Genomic DNA, 16,881 nt, shown 5'->3' on the forward strand with positions numbered 1-16,881 from the left:
TACCTTAACCAGGAAAGCACCCAAGGAGAGGTTATGACATTAACTCAGAAACAAAATTCAGAAATGTAGGAAGTGAACAGTACATAAGCAATCCTATTTATTCACCAAAGTATTACTTGACTACATATTCCAAGTATTTTTTTCTCCTTCTAATGACGTCACTTTTGGATACTGATAAATTAATGTTTTCATTCTTCCTATGATCAAATATTGGCAGCATAATATAATGTACATGTTTTATTTAACGACCTTTTGGATTTGAGTTAACTTGGCCTCTCTGGTTTGCTGTAGAAAGATACAAGGCACTACAATTCTTTGTTTCAGCTCTGATTCAAAAAAGCCAACTGACATAAAACAAACCACTCAAAAAAAAAAAGTAACATCAACTCTAGATGGCTATGGTAATTCTAAAGGATTCAGATGTCTTCACTTAAAAAAAAAAAAAAAAACAACACAAAACCACCACTAAAGTTGAATTCTTGATCCATTAAGATACTGTGATGGAAGCTACCCATACTGACTCACTTCAATATTTTGTATATCTAATATCTTAAGTCCAAACATTCATATGTCAGCTTCTTCTAAGAACATAATTTGATTACTTTTTGTTTTTATTTTGCTATGCCTCCTGAAAATGAAGCCATTTCTATACACATTACATATAATTTCTTCCATTATCAAAACGTGTTATTTCCTTAAACTCCAATAAACTAATATTAACGTTCTTCCCCTACTGGCTAAGTCTACATTAGCAAATACAAAGCTCAAAACAAAACTATACTGCAGAACAGGTGTCATCAAGGACACCACACTTGTGCTGCATTCAAAGGCCAGAGACAGGGAAAGTGAAGGTTAAGAGTTTGAGTGCACATTAACAGCTAAGAACTTTCTGAGCACACTCGTAGTGCATGCCTTTTGTCCCCATTTGACACTAAAGGAACTGAGTTCATGAAGCCCAGGACTACTTTAAGTGAGCCAAAGCATGCTCAGCAGAGGCAACTGGGAATCCCATTTCAGAAATACATGGCTGGTCCAACCCAAAATTGTAATATGTCTAAGCAAAGGTTTCGCCACCTGGGTTTGCCAACAACAGAAGCATGAGAAAACTCCTAAATAGATAAAAATGCTTGAACTACCCTGGTTTCATTCTACTGCTGCAGAAAACATTGAACTTACCTGCACTGGGTGCTTGACCATGAATAAGTATTGGTGGCTTCAGCCGGAATCCACTGCTCTTTTCCTCTAGAAGCAAAACAGAATTAAAAGGACATAGATGTAAAATTCTACAGATGTAACCTACTTTCAGACAGTCATAACACTGCTCATACTTTCCCCATTGTAACAACCCACAAGCTTTATAAATATCCAATGCGAAGTCTTATTGAAATTTCCAAAAAATGAGATCCCTTCTACCAGAAGTCTAATTCCCAGTGATCATCACAGCACACATATACAATTTGTTGCAAGTATTCAAAGGTATTTTTCAGGAGAAAGATGAAACAGCATTTTCAAAAGAGAAACAGAGTTCTTTCTGTGTAAGTACTTAATAGAGCTTTTATGTGAGAATCAAGAAAAAACCGGCAATCATCAGTAACTGAGCATGGCAAATGCTAACAAGCACCAACTGCCAATTATCATTAGCTAAGTCAAAGATTAATCGCTTAATATTAATTTATTGTAAATCCATTAGCTATTACCTTATGCTTTCATAGTATGAAGGCAAAAAAAATCCATGGTTGTACTTACTAAAGTTAAGGCTTTTAGATATAATACCTAAATTTCAAAAAAATAATATTCATAAATCCACAACTATTATGAAATCAGTTCCCCCCAAAATTTACAAGATGTAATTCTGAAGTGTTTTCTTTAAGGGTTGTAGCAGCTGTGCTCAGAATAAGATGACTGGCTCAGCACCATATCATCTTACTGTACTTCATCAGTCTCATGCCAGTTAAGCATAACAACATGCTATACAGTGGCACTAATACAACAACCTTGCAGAACACGTGTGTTCAACAAAATAAACAGTACTGTGAACATTTGAAGGTCATGGTTCAACAAAATCATGACCATAGGTTATGGTTGATTGGATTGTGATATCAAAGAAACGGTATCAAACAGGTAGACAAGTGACATTTCCCTTAAGTTTTATCTTGAGGTTAACAGGTAAAAATATTCCCGTTGCACTCCATCACTCCCAAAGCATTTATAAATTTTTGTATTCATTATTTTAATTACCTCCAGCAAGCATGAAAACAAGTAAGTATGAACAAGAGAAGAAGTAAGCAAGTGAGAACAAGAAATAAGCATGATAAAAGCTGTAAGACCAGACCCACCATTTCCCTTCTCCCAGATAGGGTCTAATTTCTGAAGTGTCAGAATATTTTGGATTGTCATAGACTGCCAACAGTTTGCTGAGACAAAGGAGGAAAAACTAAGAAATCTCACCTTGTTCTGAGTCAGAATTGCCTGTAGAAGGTTCACAGAAGCTTGATGGCATAAAGACATTGTTCTTTGTTACTGTGGTCAAGGGGAAAAAGAAAAAGAGAAGTTGGGTATGTTGTTCTTAATGATAAACTCCCTTCCAGGCATATCATGGCTACAGATTGAACACACTTTTTCTGGTCATTTGTTTTATTTTAGGTTTTTCTGTCTTTAACTTATACAGTATTGCAACCACAGAAATAAACTGTTCATTGTAAAAAAAAAATATATAAATAAATAAAATTAATTTGAAAAAAACACTTCAGTTTCTCCTGAAACAGAGAAAAAGTAAACTTCAGTTGTAAAGGGAAGACAAACACAGTATTCCTGGTCTGAATTCTATTTGAACTAGGAATTAATAAAGATAATAGAATATGAAATACAATTACAAAACACATACAACATTTCAAAAGTTAAAATTTTTAAGTCCATGGGACCTGATGGGATTCATCCCAGGGTACTCAGAGAGCAGGCTGATACCATCACGGGACCCCTCTCAAATATTTTCAATGGTCTTGGGAATCCGGAGAGGTCCCAGTTGACTGGAAGCTGGCAAATATGGTCCTAATTTTCAAGAAGGGCAAGGAAGAAGATCCTAGCAATTATAGGCCTATAAGTCTCGCTTCAATGCCTGGTAAAATTATGGAGATCATTCGGTGAGTTATTGAAAAACACCTGAAGGACGCCACAGTCATTGGTAAAATCCAACATGGTTTCACAACATGTTTAACAAAATTTATTTTTATGACAAGATCACCCATCTCGTTGACCAAAGGAAGCCAACTGATGTAATCTTTCTGGATTTCAGTATAGCTTTCGATACAGTCTTTCACAGTATCCTTCTGGACAAATTGACCAGAGTACAGCCAGGTGTATATAATACATAACTTCTAAACTAACTTCTACATTTTAACAAGCCTTGTCATTTCTCCAACCGGTCTGAGTCCTTACTTAGTGGGCAGTTCAAAGGATCCTTTGAAGAATTTAATGTCAGGTAAGAAATGCACTCAATCATAACAGCTGCAAATAACTGCTCAGTCAAGTCCATTCAAAGTCATCCACTTCCAAAGGTACTTTCTGAGATAATTTGAGATCTTGAAGAAGTGATATTGAAACACTGTGGAAGTGGATCTCAAAGATCTGTTATCACTGCGGGAACCACCCTATAAAGGAACACACAACCCTAGAAACAGAATCCAAGCTGGTAACCCAAGAGCTGCCCTCCAAAGCTCAACTGTCCCCTCACGTGGGCCCTCTGCTGAAGGAAATGGGAGACCTAATTATGCAGGATATGAAGAAAGCTGAGATACTCCACAACTTTTTTTGCCTCAATCTTCTTTGGCAAGTGTTTGAGGCAAAAAAATAAAAGTTAAAATCGAACTCTGGGGACTTCCAGAGTTGCATGAAACATTTAACAGAAGATGATTAGTAATTAAACTACTAAGGCAATATACGATAGCACTCCTGTTCAGGCATAAGACTAAGCCTCACAAAATAAAAGGCAAAGTATCAGGGCAATCTAATAAAATCAGCAAAAAAAAAAAGTCTTAATAAATCTCTCGTGTAACATTAACAGCAAATGTCAGAATCATAGCAGTAGCTGTTGTATACAGTGATCTTAGAAGTAGGTTAAAAATAGTAGCTATATGAAAGATGTTGAAGAGGTTTCCCTACCTAAGTAAGGTAAGGTGAGGGAAGTACATGTAGGATGCTTTTGCAGTGAGCTGTACACTTGCAAAATCTTCACAGTATTTATCACTACTTAAAAGACTTGGAGCGATGAGAAGGCTGGCAACAACAAGCTTCAAGCAATGAACAAGAGAAATGAGCTTTTAAGCAGTATTCTTAGTAAACATAGGGAAATTATGTTGTTTCCATAGCAAGAGAAGAGTCTGGGGCAGAAAACGTACACAGCAAATTCTTGAAGCCAGGCTGAAGAAAATACAACCTTTGAAGATTTCTACAGTTAGAACAGAAACATCAGCTAAGCTGTGTTATACAAAGCAAGTCACAAAAGAGTAGAAAAACAGAGGGAATTAAGAGTCTTAAGTGATTTGGGAAATAGTCCTTAAATGACAGAGGATGGAGAATTCCTCCCAAGTGGCACAAGTGTTTCGAAAATGGAGACAAGAAGAGTTCAACTTTAAAAGCTGGTGTAAAACACAGTGCTCAGAAGGAAACAGCAGATAGGATCAAATGCCACAGAGATCTGTTGGATCAGAAGTTTGGATCTGTTCAAGGAGGCAGCAAAAGCTGTTTGAACAGACCTGAAAGGACAAACTCACTACAGGAATAGACGTGAGGCTAGCCAAGTGAGAAGTGTTTATAAGAAAACTAGAAATATGAGGTCCAATAAATAAAGAAGCTCCTAAGGGGCTATACACATTCTGTGTTCCTCTAAGAAAATCTGCAGACAAAAAAAAATCCATTATTTTTGTGCAAAGTGTTCTTCTACGAAGAGTGATGAGAAAGCAGACAGCAGCAACACTTGCCCCCTGAAACTTACTCAGTTAACAGGACTGCACCTTGAAACTGGCTAAACACCAGAAAATCTAGATCTTGTAATTCTCACCCTGACTAGCACTGGTGATAACAGCAACTGCATTTAAAATTCCAGTCACCTATTCCTTTAAAAGGCAACAAAATAATTAATTAGTTCTGTACCTTTTAATCACACTTCCTGAATGTGCTGCATATGCTAGAGGAATATTTATTGTTTGACTGTTTTCCCAACCTACTTTCCCAGCTAAGAGAGAAATGAAAGATCAAAGTCTCCAAGCATTGAAGTCTCTTAATTAAAACAATCCTCAAACAAAACTAAAAACTTTGTATTGTTTGTGAAGAGAGAAGGCACAAATTTTATAGACAGTTCCTGTACGTGAACACAGGTGTCAAACATGACCATTCCAATGCATATGAACTGCAAAAACTTATCCAGGCCCTCTCCAGTGGTGTTGCTGTACTAACTACATATACATTCAGATGGTGGTCAGTATCGCTCACATATGCCAGGTGTGAATGTTGTTGAAATGCACTGAATTCTCTCAATTTCAGAAGGAATGGGAGAAAAGAAACAGACTAAAGGAACTCAAGCACAACTTGAGACTTGGAAGATTTGCTTGGCAGCAGAACAACTAAAGGAAAAACACAGCATTTACATAGATTTTGTAAGAAGTGACCTGATCACAACAGGGCAAAAAGATTTCTTATAAATTCTTCCATCGAACAGCATAAGATTAAAAGATAAAACTAGAAAGGGTGTGTGTGTATAAATAGACGCACATAAGCTTGTCTATCTCGATTCCTCCAGGCTTGATTCAATTTACTATCACAGACCACAGAAGAAAATCTGAAATCAGAGTACATGAGTACATGGTTGCTGCAGTCTTTCAAACCAAAGCACAGCATGCAATAGTAAGACTGACAGCATGACTGTGAAAAAAAATAAACAACTCACCTCTCTCACATATTAATATGGTAAAAATTAATATTTACCTGACTGAGAAGGAGGGAACTGAGTTAATGATGAAGTTCTCTCACGCTTTACAGGCGGACAGTAGTTTCCATCCTCTCGATCAGATTCTGTAGAAAAAAAAGCAATTAGAGAAAACACATAAAATCCTGGAAAGATGTTTACTAGTGCTTCTTAATCTTATGATCAAATTTCTTACCATCTCCATCTTCTGGACTTGATCCATCTGCTGATCTCTGAAATCAGATGACAGTGATAAAACAAAATCACATAATGAACATTTCAGTCTTTTGGGTACACAGAAATGCTTTAATCCTCAGTTCAGAGGCTTTTTCTTTACTGCCAGTGATATACGTTTAAGGAAAAACATCTTTATGAATTACTTATATGCATATCAAATTTCCTCCAGACACTATACATAACATTATTTCAAAACATTTCATTTACAAGATAACTGAAAACTCAAGTCCAGGGACTAACATCCTTAACAGAGACCATGCAATGATTGTTAGTTTTCTCTACACTGAAAATGGTAATTCTCAAATGTGGTTTGATTTAAAAAAAAAAAAAAACAAAATCATTCAAGTTCTAAACTCATCGTGAAGACATCTGTTGTTTGGGAGTTCATTCCAAAGCACTTTTTCTAATTAATGTCACTGACATCAGTTCCTTCAACAAAACACCAGTGTTGGAGGGATGTCTTTCAAAGCACTATTGACCAGCACTATGAGGTTTTCATAGGAATTAGCAATGGATAGTTTCATAGCATATTCACGGTACCAGAGGAAAAAAAAGAGGCATCACTGGCTACAACATTAAGAAGTCTTTGAACAAAGTTTTCACATCTTCTCTGAGGATTTCTAAGTCTCACCCCTCCTACTCGCCCTGTAGCTGCCTTCCCCAGCTAACATCATTTCCCTTGTTCCTGCAAAATGTAACCCCACGAGGGATTCCTTCCACAACAGAAGGCACCTGGAGGAGCCTAAGCCTGTCTTTACAAGACCTCTTGACATACTGCACTTTGCCCTACACCAGCACTGCTCACTCCTTCATCCTGCTCCTGCTGCAATACAAACCCTCGGCGACTCGCAGCTGCTGTCCTCCAGCACAAGGAGAGAACGGGCAGACACAGGGATCATGCAGCACAAACTGGGACTGCTTAGAGCTGCACAGAACTACCAGCTAAACGACAGAGACTGGATACATGAACAGCAGAAATCACAAAATGTTCTGTCTGGTACTTTACGTGTTTATAATCTAGATACGGATGTACTATCGGTGTTCTATCCAATGTTAATAAGTACTTTATCCAATGCTAATAAAAAGTACGTTTACTTCAAGGCAAGCAATTCTGTCTATGCAATAAAGTCTAAGGGTTAATGGAAGAATGTCAATATTTCACTAGCACCCCAGTCAAGTACCACCTTTGAAACCTTCACCATACAGAATGAAAAGTTATTTACAGTTTTGAAATGCAATTTCCCTACCCCAACACAGCTGTCAGCCCAACCTCAATAAACTGTTTGATAATCCATGCTATTCCTACATAATTCACCAAGTAATCCACATTCTTGTGGATCACTGCAATATGATCTTATTAGGCATCTCTGTTGCCAATATACCAGTGTCCTAAAAGGAAAGGGTAAGTGGGAACCCATGCTATCTCCTATTTCAGCAATCACTATCTGAAGTAAGAAAAAAACTCTGTTTTACAGAAAGAGCACTGTCATCATACACCAGCAATTTGTTTCAGTTGTTAGCAAAAATCCTAAAAGCAAAAGGAAACTATTTGGTAACGGAAAGTTGCACTAAATTGCAGATCTATATGTGCAAAAATTCTTGAAAATCAACAAGTCCAGAACTTAAAAAACTTCTAAAACTGTTAAATAGTACTCTGGCACTGAGAACAGAGCAATGATCTATGCAACACTGACCAAAAAAATCAAATCTGTACAGAACAAGCTTCAAATTATCACATCACTGTCTTTTTATTAACTGATGCACGGCTGTCACTGTATTTAGTATGCAAGGAGCATCAATAACCAAAACCAAGTCTGTAACCTATGGAGGGCAAGGCAGAGCTGGTATCTACTCTCTCTGAATTATTTCTCTGCTTTCGAGCCCAAGAGTTTCAGGAGATTAAAAGTTGGGCAAGAGCCACATGACAAGTGTTACAGTGGTTACTGACACAGCCTGCCCTAGCTGAAGCAGCTGCTGCACAGAATAGAAAAGGTATTCCTTTGTCTCAAATATATTTTTCCTACCTATACATCTAAATATGTAGATCATTTGGTATGCTACCTCCTATCCTTACCCATTCACACACTGTTAAAACCGTCTATTACCACTTGGAGAAGTAAGGGCAGAGTTTGCTAATAACTCCTACCAGAAAAACAAGCAAACAACAGAGTTAAAGCTTTCATAGGCTCAGGAATTCAAAGGCCATGGGAAAAAAAAAAGTCTTAATCTCTTAGGCTGGCCTCCATGCACAGACAGGCTGAAGACCCTTATTTGTGTCTGCCTCACTCCTGAAAGTCCTGCATTTAAGACATCCAGGTTTGATTTTCTACTTTTAAATGAATGAGGATATGCAAGAGTTATTCCACTGCAGTTACCAACACTGTTGAGAACTGCTTTTAATTTTGTTATATTTAGCTTCCAGCAAAAGACACACCCCATACCTTTTCCTTGCTTTTATTAAAAAAAAAAAAACAAACCTGCAATAAATATTTACTCCCTGTTAGTTTGGCATTCACTAGTCAAGTTTCCCCAACCTTGGATAAATCTTCAGTTTTCTCAGTATGATGCCTTCAACAGTGACCAATTCACTTACAGTGAAGGACATTCATTGTCCTTCTTTGCTAGAAAAAGATTTTACAGAAAAAAAAAGCTGGTCTAAAGAAACTTGATTTTCCATGGATCCTACAGAGATGACGATGTGGAATAACCTACAGTGAGAAGACAAATGCCAGTGGCGGAGAGATGTTTCCTATCCAGCTTTCATGTATCCACAAACTGTACAGAAACTGTATAAAATAAACAAACAACAGGTCATCAAACAAACCCAGTCTGGGTGCCAGAAGGTGCATAAACTACAGATGTTCATACCTTGTCATGACAATCCATTCTGCCCTGGGTTGAAAAGGTCCGTTCTTGGAAATAAGAGCAGTGCAAGGAAAAGCGTGCATATAAAGTGCAGGGCAGCCCTAACAGACCAAAATCAAACAGTCCCTGCCTGTGAGCGGTAGAATGTGTGGTCACAATTAGGAACAAGACTCCCCTGCACCCAGAAACCACGCTTCACCAAACAGAAAGGTTAGGACCAATTTTAAAATCTCTCTGAAAGACTGCATGGTGGCCGTCACTTAGTCACCTCATCTTTCCAGAAGTATTTGCCTGCACCAGCAGTAGAAAAGTCTTAAGCTGGCACTGCTGATAGCTTTCCATACCTCAAGACACTGAAATTGTGCTTTTTCAAGTACCTAAATTCAAACTTCTGCTTTAGCATCTTTCTTGCTGCTTTTGACCCGTTAAGTACATTACTGGTCGGCATGACAAGCTCCAGCTCACATCCAGTGCGAACGGAGCATCAGCTACTTGCTTTGTCAGGCTGCAGCATTGCTGCTCAGAAGGAACAAAGAATCCTCCTCTAACCTGCTTTGAGGCAAATCCTTCTCATAGAGCCACCTTCTCACTCACTTCCCTTTCATCCCTTTGGCAGCAGAAGCACTTGGTAGGTTCACGTTTACCCGTGCCAGTTCCTGTTGAATAGGAGCAAGCAGGGCTTCAGAGATGGGGCTCAGAGTAGCACTGACTGAGGCAACAGGAGCAGAAAGGTCAGAGCTGTGTCCACCAGCTGGGGCTTTGCAACCCAATGGGGGGGCTCAACCTCTTCCTGGGGGTCCTCACCTGAATCCAACAAACCTTTTTGTCTTTTTTTACTCCCAGTCCCCTGCAGGGCAAAGTTCCTTCAATGCAAGGTTGCAACATGATGGAGGGACGGTCCTAGTGAGAGATCTGTTTCAGCATTTAAAGCTCTATCCCCTTCCTATCGTGAGCAGAATCAGCAAGCTTTCAAGGTTATGAGGAGCTCATCAGAAGAGCACAGGTAGCACAGCCTCATCAGCCTGGCTTCCTGCTTCAAAGCAGGCTCCCAGATCCACCCGGACAGCCACCAGAGATGCCACCAGTATGACCCAACAGATCACAGACCTGCTCCAATTGCTGCACTGGTGGAGGAGACGACCCTGCCATTATTCACAGAGCCTTTGAAGAACTGGGGTAAAGCCTAACATCCACAGTGGGGAAAATGCTGAAAAATATAAACAGAATGTTACTGAGGAAATGGAGAAGACCATCCTTGTCAATGGACCTCATGAATCTCAGGATGAGCTTACTATGGACAGACACTGGGGCTGATGACGACTTGGAAGATTCAGTGTCTGTAAGAAGCAAAATAACGCATAGGAAAGGGTACAGAAGTGTTTCCATATGAAAAATAGATAAATAGCTTAGGATTCTTCAGCCATAACGCACAGATTTTTTTGGGGGGAGAAGGAAGAATACAAATCAGGAGCTGTACACAGGATGACAATGTAGTGACTCAGTACAAGAGCTAGAAGTAGTCAATTAAACTAGGCTGTAAGAAGTTCCAAACTCCAACCCCAAAAACCCAAACAAGATGAAAAGCTTAGCATACCGAACCCCTTGTTGAGGATCATGCAGATGTCTGTAGCTCATATGCTTGGGTTCAGCAAGCAATTGGAAAAATTCAAAGAAAAAAAAAAAACCAGAGTCCTACTACCAGTTCACATTCACCTCCAGCCATAGATCATAAAATTGTCAACAATGCAGGAAGAGGCAAGAACATTGAAGGCACACTTCTGCTATATTGTTAACAGGGGAAATGACAAATTCTTTTCCAAACAATTCATATCAATACAGTTCAGAACATTTCAAAGTTAAACATGCAACAGATTTAAGTAATTTAAGTAACTCTTGTAATATTTGGCAAGGGTCAGTAATTGAAAAAGTGAAGCAAGGCATCCTACTGGTATAAATCTGATTTGTCTCCTAAGCAAAACTGTAATATGTGCTCCAAGACTCAAAAAAAAAAAAAAAAAAAAAGGAATTAAGCAAAACTAGCCATTAACATTAATGCCAATCACCACTTACACAGAAAAATCAGATGTCGAGGTGAGAGTCTCCTGGCCAGGTCAATTCATAAAACATATTTTTCTTAATTAATATATTAAATGGAACAAAAGCTGCTGCAAGTGTTAGATTTTTGCAATTGGATTGTCCAACCAAAACTGTGAGACAGACATTTGTACAGCTGTTCTGAAAAAAGCACATCCAAAGGGAACTGCAAACTCCCCCAGAATTCATTTTAGACTTCAGTCACGCTTGCTATTTAAAGTACTTCCTAATCTCTTCAGAAATTCTGATCTGAGTTCTTGTTCTAAGTTCCTTGGCACTCATAAGGAACAGTTCCTTCTCTTCCTTCTTGCCGTAATGTTTTATACCAGTGACAACCTGTCTCCTTGAGCCTTCTCTTCTCTAGAGAGTCCTAAGAAGCACAGCTCTGGGGAGACCTTGGCAGAAACCTGCTCCTGTTTCTTAAATGCTAAGACGATCTTTGGATCATCAGCGAGACTAACGATGCTAGGAAGCCACTTACACCAACTCACCTTGCTCAACCAGATGAAACAAAATCTATTTTATTAAAATAAACAAAAATAACATGTCTAGGCCAAATATGTAGAAGTCTACTTGGAGGTTTGGCCTCCTCTGTACTACACGGAATAAATGAGACACAAAGAAACAGACAGACTAATATGATGCTGGAATATCAAATATAGGCAAGGAAGTAATACCACTTTTAAATAAAGACTGGCACAAACCCTCTTAGCCTGTTTTTACTCACAGTTATGTTTATGTGCTATTTATGGTTCCTTTACTCTTTCCCCAGCCTAGCATCCATACCCAGTGGCACCATGTACGGCTTCCAGTTTCGCAATCTTTATCTGCTTAGAGCCCAGGAGTTGTACAACTCTTGTTGGTACTCTCAGAAGCCTTTGGCATTATCAGCCTCTCAATATCCCTCTAATCTCTGCCACATACAACTGTCCTAAAACATCTACAATTATTTTTTTAAGTGCAGCAGTGTAGCAACATATTCACAATGAGCCCCTTAATTTTAAATATCCTGTTGACTTCCAGCACCGTTCAACTCACTCTCCCCAAGAAACCTCTGACTAGCTATGCTGACGCTGCCAAGGCTGTCTGTAAAATGATATTGTTGCCTCTCCCCTGTAAAAGTTACTTTTTCCACATTTCTTTCTCTGCCACCATCCAAACCCTACCAATCATACCCCAGCACGCAAACATCTTCTAATCACCCAGTTCCTCAAACCACCAAAACCCAGACATACCCAAGTCACTTTAATCAAATCAGGACTTCAACCCATCCCTTACTGTGTTGTGCACTAACACAACTTTCTCTTTTTTAAGCTCAGACACATGACCTTGCTCTCTGGACTACATGCGAATGCCACCAGCCTACGTCACCTTTTCGACACCACATCTTCTAACACTCCACAGCTAAGACCTCAGCAGCAGATTTAACAACTTAGGGATGAAAATCATTGTTCACTGCACAACTAACCCCCTACCTTTATGACCCAGGTGTCATTTACCCCTTTAACTCTGCATCATCTTGCAGTACCATTCAGGTATGAGCCATGATCCAAGCAAACATCACACAACTTACCTTCCTTCAGAGCCATCCTTAATAGCTCACCACTAGCACTTCACCCCTAGAGCACACTGACCAACACCGGGCACATAACAAGCTAGAAGCAGTGTTCATTTTTATCTTCTACCACCTTACCCAGCCCAGACTGGTGGGGGGAAGAGAACAAGCTACAGGCCATGTGCAATACTGGCCTATTTTAAAGTGCAAAATTATTCTGAAAATCTGAACAGAGCGTCTACCTTTTGTAGTATTCGCAACCAATGTCTTTAAGATGTTCATAGCACATACTTGCAGAACAAGGGACAGTACTATAAAAGCATTTTTGGACAAAATATTTCTTGGAAACTGTTTCTTAGCTTGGAAATGAGGAGACATTTCTTCTCAGAAAGAGCAGTCAGGCATTGGGATGAGTTGCCCAAGGAGGTGGTGGAGTCACTGTCCCTGGGGGTGTTCAAGGAAAGGTTGGACCTGGCGCTTGGGGACGTCGTTTAGTGGGTGATGTTGGTGTTAGGGGGATGGTTGGACCTTGGATCTTGGAGGGCTTTTCCAACCTTAATGATTCCTTGATTCTGTAAGTTATTGGTACAGACAACAGAATAACAGTAATATTCTATGATCAGCATAACGAGGTTAGGACTTTATGGTGCTTTCTGGTCTTAGTAAGTCCAGAGTCTTTTAAGTCTTCATAAGCTGAGGCAATTTTCCAACTAGTGCCAGCACCAGCAGCTCTGACTAGCAGTGTAAAAGAAACAAGCAATGTATATGGTCACCATCGTTCAGATATGAAGCTGAGGGAACACTGTAAAAAACTTTATAGGGAGACAAAGAGGTAAGAATAATTAAAATACAGACTCATTCAACAAATGTGGAAACTGAGGAAACAGCAATGTGTGAAAGGAACAAGTCCAAAACAGAAACTCTGAAAGGAACTGAAAACACGGATCTGAAAATGCAGCTCAGCAGTTACAGCACTTCAACAAGAGAGGGCAGGGGGGGAACAGCATGCCTGAACTAGACAATTGAAAAAAAAACAATGAGGTTAGAATTCAGAACATGACACAAGAAGAGCAGTAAGACACAAGGCCACATACCAATAAGTAGATACACCACCACTACACTCAATTAGATTTTCAAACAAACATATGTGGAGGTGTTCAAGACCAGGTTAGATGAGGCCCTGGGAAATGTGATCTAGTGGGTAGTGTCTGGGCCTATGGCAGGGATTGGGACTAAATGGTCTTTAATGTCCCTTCCAACCCAAGCCATTCTGTGATTGTATGATACCTGGTCTGTTATTTGTTCCAGCTCCTTGGAGCATCCAGAATAATTGTAAAAAGCCATTACTGCCCTGCTTCGGAAGAGCAAGTAATTGTCTTATGAAGCAAGAAGACTTAGAAATAATTATGGACTAGTCATGGGCATCCAGCTTTACATCCACCATTAACTATTATAATACAAATCAGAACAGATACGCAAATCCTATATTTTTAACTTTGAAACAACCAGAATCTCCTTACTGAAAGTTAGAGACATTACTCTGAACCACCACTTTGTATCCCCTCTAAATAAACACGACAAGCTGCACATCTGATGCTTCACTGAACTGTATACACATTTATTTGGAAAAACAATTCCAAAATTACTTTACAGACTAGCATGCATTTTGTTCTGCAGCATGCTGAATCTTTTGCAACTGCTAACAAAGAAATAGATGTCTGACACCTTCAAAAAACAAACTTAGGTAGAGAGAAAAAAATTCCTTAACTTAATCGTAGACAACGTTAGCTCCGGAAAACCACTGAATAATATCAACCCAGCTTGTAGACACTGCCAGAAAAAAATTCTGCTCAGGATGTCCTGTTTGATGGAGGAGAGCACTAGACAAACATCTCAACGTTCATCATGGACAGCAAAAACTTAACTTGAATATACAACGCAGTGCCTCCTCCTCGCTCTCAGCTCACCGTCAGATCGCTGTATTGGCACTGAAAAGCCTCCATGAAGACTTTGTTTACAGCTCTGGATGAAAGCCAACTTGACCACACAGATATCTTGCTAAATGGAAATTATGATTTAGATAGCGAACAACACACTTGTAGAATATGTCGTTTCACTATCTCATTCTTTTCTAAATGTTATCCTGGGAAAAACTCCTCTTAACAGATTTTCTTGTTAGCTTTACTAACCATCAGCTCTTGTGGAAGGCAATTCACTTACCCAAACACCTCACAGAGAAGGTAGTCTGCTGGTAACTGTAACACTTACAAGGCTATCAATCCTTTCAAAAATACAGTGAAAGGCCTTAACCAGCATGTAGCCCGAACACCACTTCTTGATTAAAGTTAGAGACACTCAGCTGGCCTGAATGTTGGGTTCTGATAAATTCAGCACGTATTAAGCGGCTGTTGCTTTTGGCTGCCAGCACCACAGCCTGACTGTATTGCTGACCTACCAGCTCCACAAAGGATGGCTACTGGAACAAGCACCAAGCAGGCTTTGGCCCTCCACTTACAAAGCAGCACACAGCACAGCACCAATGCTTCTGTTGCTCTATTCCAGTCTCAGTTGCACACAGTGTAAGCTACTAAAGTGATCATTAACTCCCCTTAAGAAAATTGTACATCTCCGCACGTTTACACAGCTTAACATAAATGTTTGTATTTGTTACTAGGTGTGTTTACAGTTTGGAAATCAGCCACCACCTGACAGATGCCACTGGTGGGGTCTGAATGACCTCCTTCAAGGAATGAGCTTAGCTCCCCAGCAGACCAGGGCTCCTCCACAGCCATGCAGACCATGGCTCACCCCTTCTCAGGAGGTCCGATTATATCAACATGACACAGTACTTAGATCAGTTCTTAACTCATTTCTCTCCAGCGTGAGGTCAAGTTGCTTGGCTCCACTACAAATCTCCATGCAGTCGCTCCGCTCAGCCCCCAGGCCGGCTTTCTGGCCAAGCCTTAGCAGTCCTGAAGGCAGCACCTACCCAGCACCGCGACCACCTGCAGCATCTGTGTAGGCAGCTAGGGAGAAGAAATGATAGACCTCCTTCCCTGCAATCCACCAGCCCAAAGAGACATTGAGCTGTTAGTTCCTTCAGATTCTTTACGAATATTTTCTTGAAACACACCAAGTGCAACAGATCCATCCCACAGCCTGACACAAGCTCCTACAGCATGGCCCCGAAGGGATGCGCTGCGTGCAGGTCTGCACCCTGTGCAGATGGCACAGAAAGCAACACGATTGTGCAAGACCTGGTGGCTTACAGCTGGGGAAGGAGGCCAGAGAAGAAAGGACACAGCCCCACATTGCTCTGCTCGGGCTGCATGCTCTGATCACCATTTCCAAGCCGGCTGTGGAAGCACTGCCAGCTTAAAAAGGGAGAAAAATCACCAGTACAGAAGGGACTTCATGAACTGTCCAAACAACAGTGGGTGACTGAGAGCTGTCTCCTTGATAGTGCTAACTCTACTACTCCCGGCGTTCCAAACTGCATGTAAATTGTCACTGTGAAGACTCGTTGGAAAGAATACCTCAAAACTAGTACTTACAGTAAGATACATTTAACTGGATGAGCTAATATTAGAAAAAAACAGCAGATTTAATCCTTGCTAATCTGACAAAAGATTTCAAGCAAGCACCTGCTGATGAATATGCCCCCAAAAAAGTGAGAAAATTCACATCTTGTTCCAAAGAAAAGCTACAAACCACAAAACAGTTTGATATTTCTATTGAAACATTTGATATTTTCTGATCGTGCAGATAAACATAACAATCCAGTGATTCCAAAAAGGTCTCTCTCAAAGTAGCATTTGCAGTTTTGAGAAAGTTTATTGTGAAAGACTGGCTACAGTGGGGGAATATCCACATCTAACTACCACTGCAGCAGCTTCTTCACCCTACACCCAGTAATAGTGTTACTGCTCTATTGTCCATCTTCACCGTCAGAAAAATACACACAAGTGGCTGCTCACCACAGAGTATGAGTTATACGAGTTAGGGCTACAGAACAAAGAAGTTAATATACATTATCAACATCTCCTTACCTTCTGTGCTTTATCCTTCTGAAATACAAAGACAGGTGGAGCAATGGCAGGTTTTTCTGCAAAAAGAAAAATTGTTGTTGTTTTTGTTTTTCCAACCACATTAATTAGTAACTAACATGTTA

At 39.8% G+C, this 16,881-nt stretch overlaps 1 protein-coding gene across 1 annotated transcript in view; it reads right to left on the minus strand.

Annotated features, from left to right (window-relative positions):
* Positions 1 to 16,881, minus strand: part of RANBP3 (RAN binding protein 3) — a 49,077-nt gene that overhangs the window by 13,981 nt on the left and 18,215 nt on the right. Inside the window, exons 2-6 of the mRNA XM_082780085.1 lie at positions 16,760 to 16,815; positions 6,156 to 6,192; positions 5,980 to 6,066; positions 2,449 to 2,520; positions 1,177 to 1,242 (exon numbers count right to left, since the gene is read on the minus strand). Coding sequence (XP_082636211.1) covers positions 1,177 to 1,242; positions 2,449 to 2,520; positions 5,980 to 6,066; positions 6,156 to 6,192; positions 16,760 to 16,815 — 318 coding nt within the window. The remainder of the gene's footprint in view (positions 1 to 1,176; positions 1,243 to 2,448; positions 2,521 to 5,979; positions 6,067 to 6,155; positions 6,193 to 16,759; positions 16,816 to 16,881) is intronic.

Source organism: Aythya marila (genome assembly GCF_965140915.1).
Source record: "Aythya marila genome assembly, chromosome: 27".
Taxonomy (NCBI): Eukaryota; Metazoa; Chordata; class Aves; order Anseriformes; family Anatidae; genus Aythya; species Aythya marila.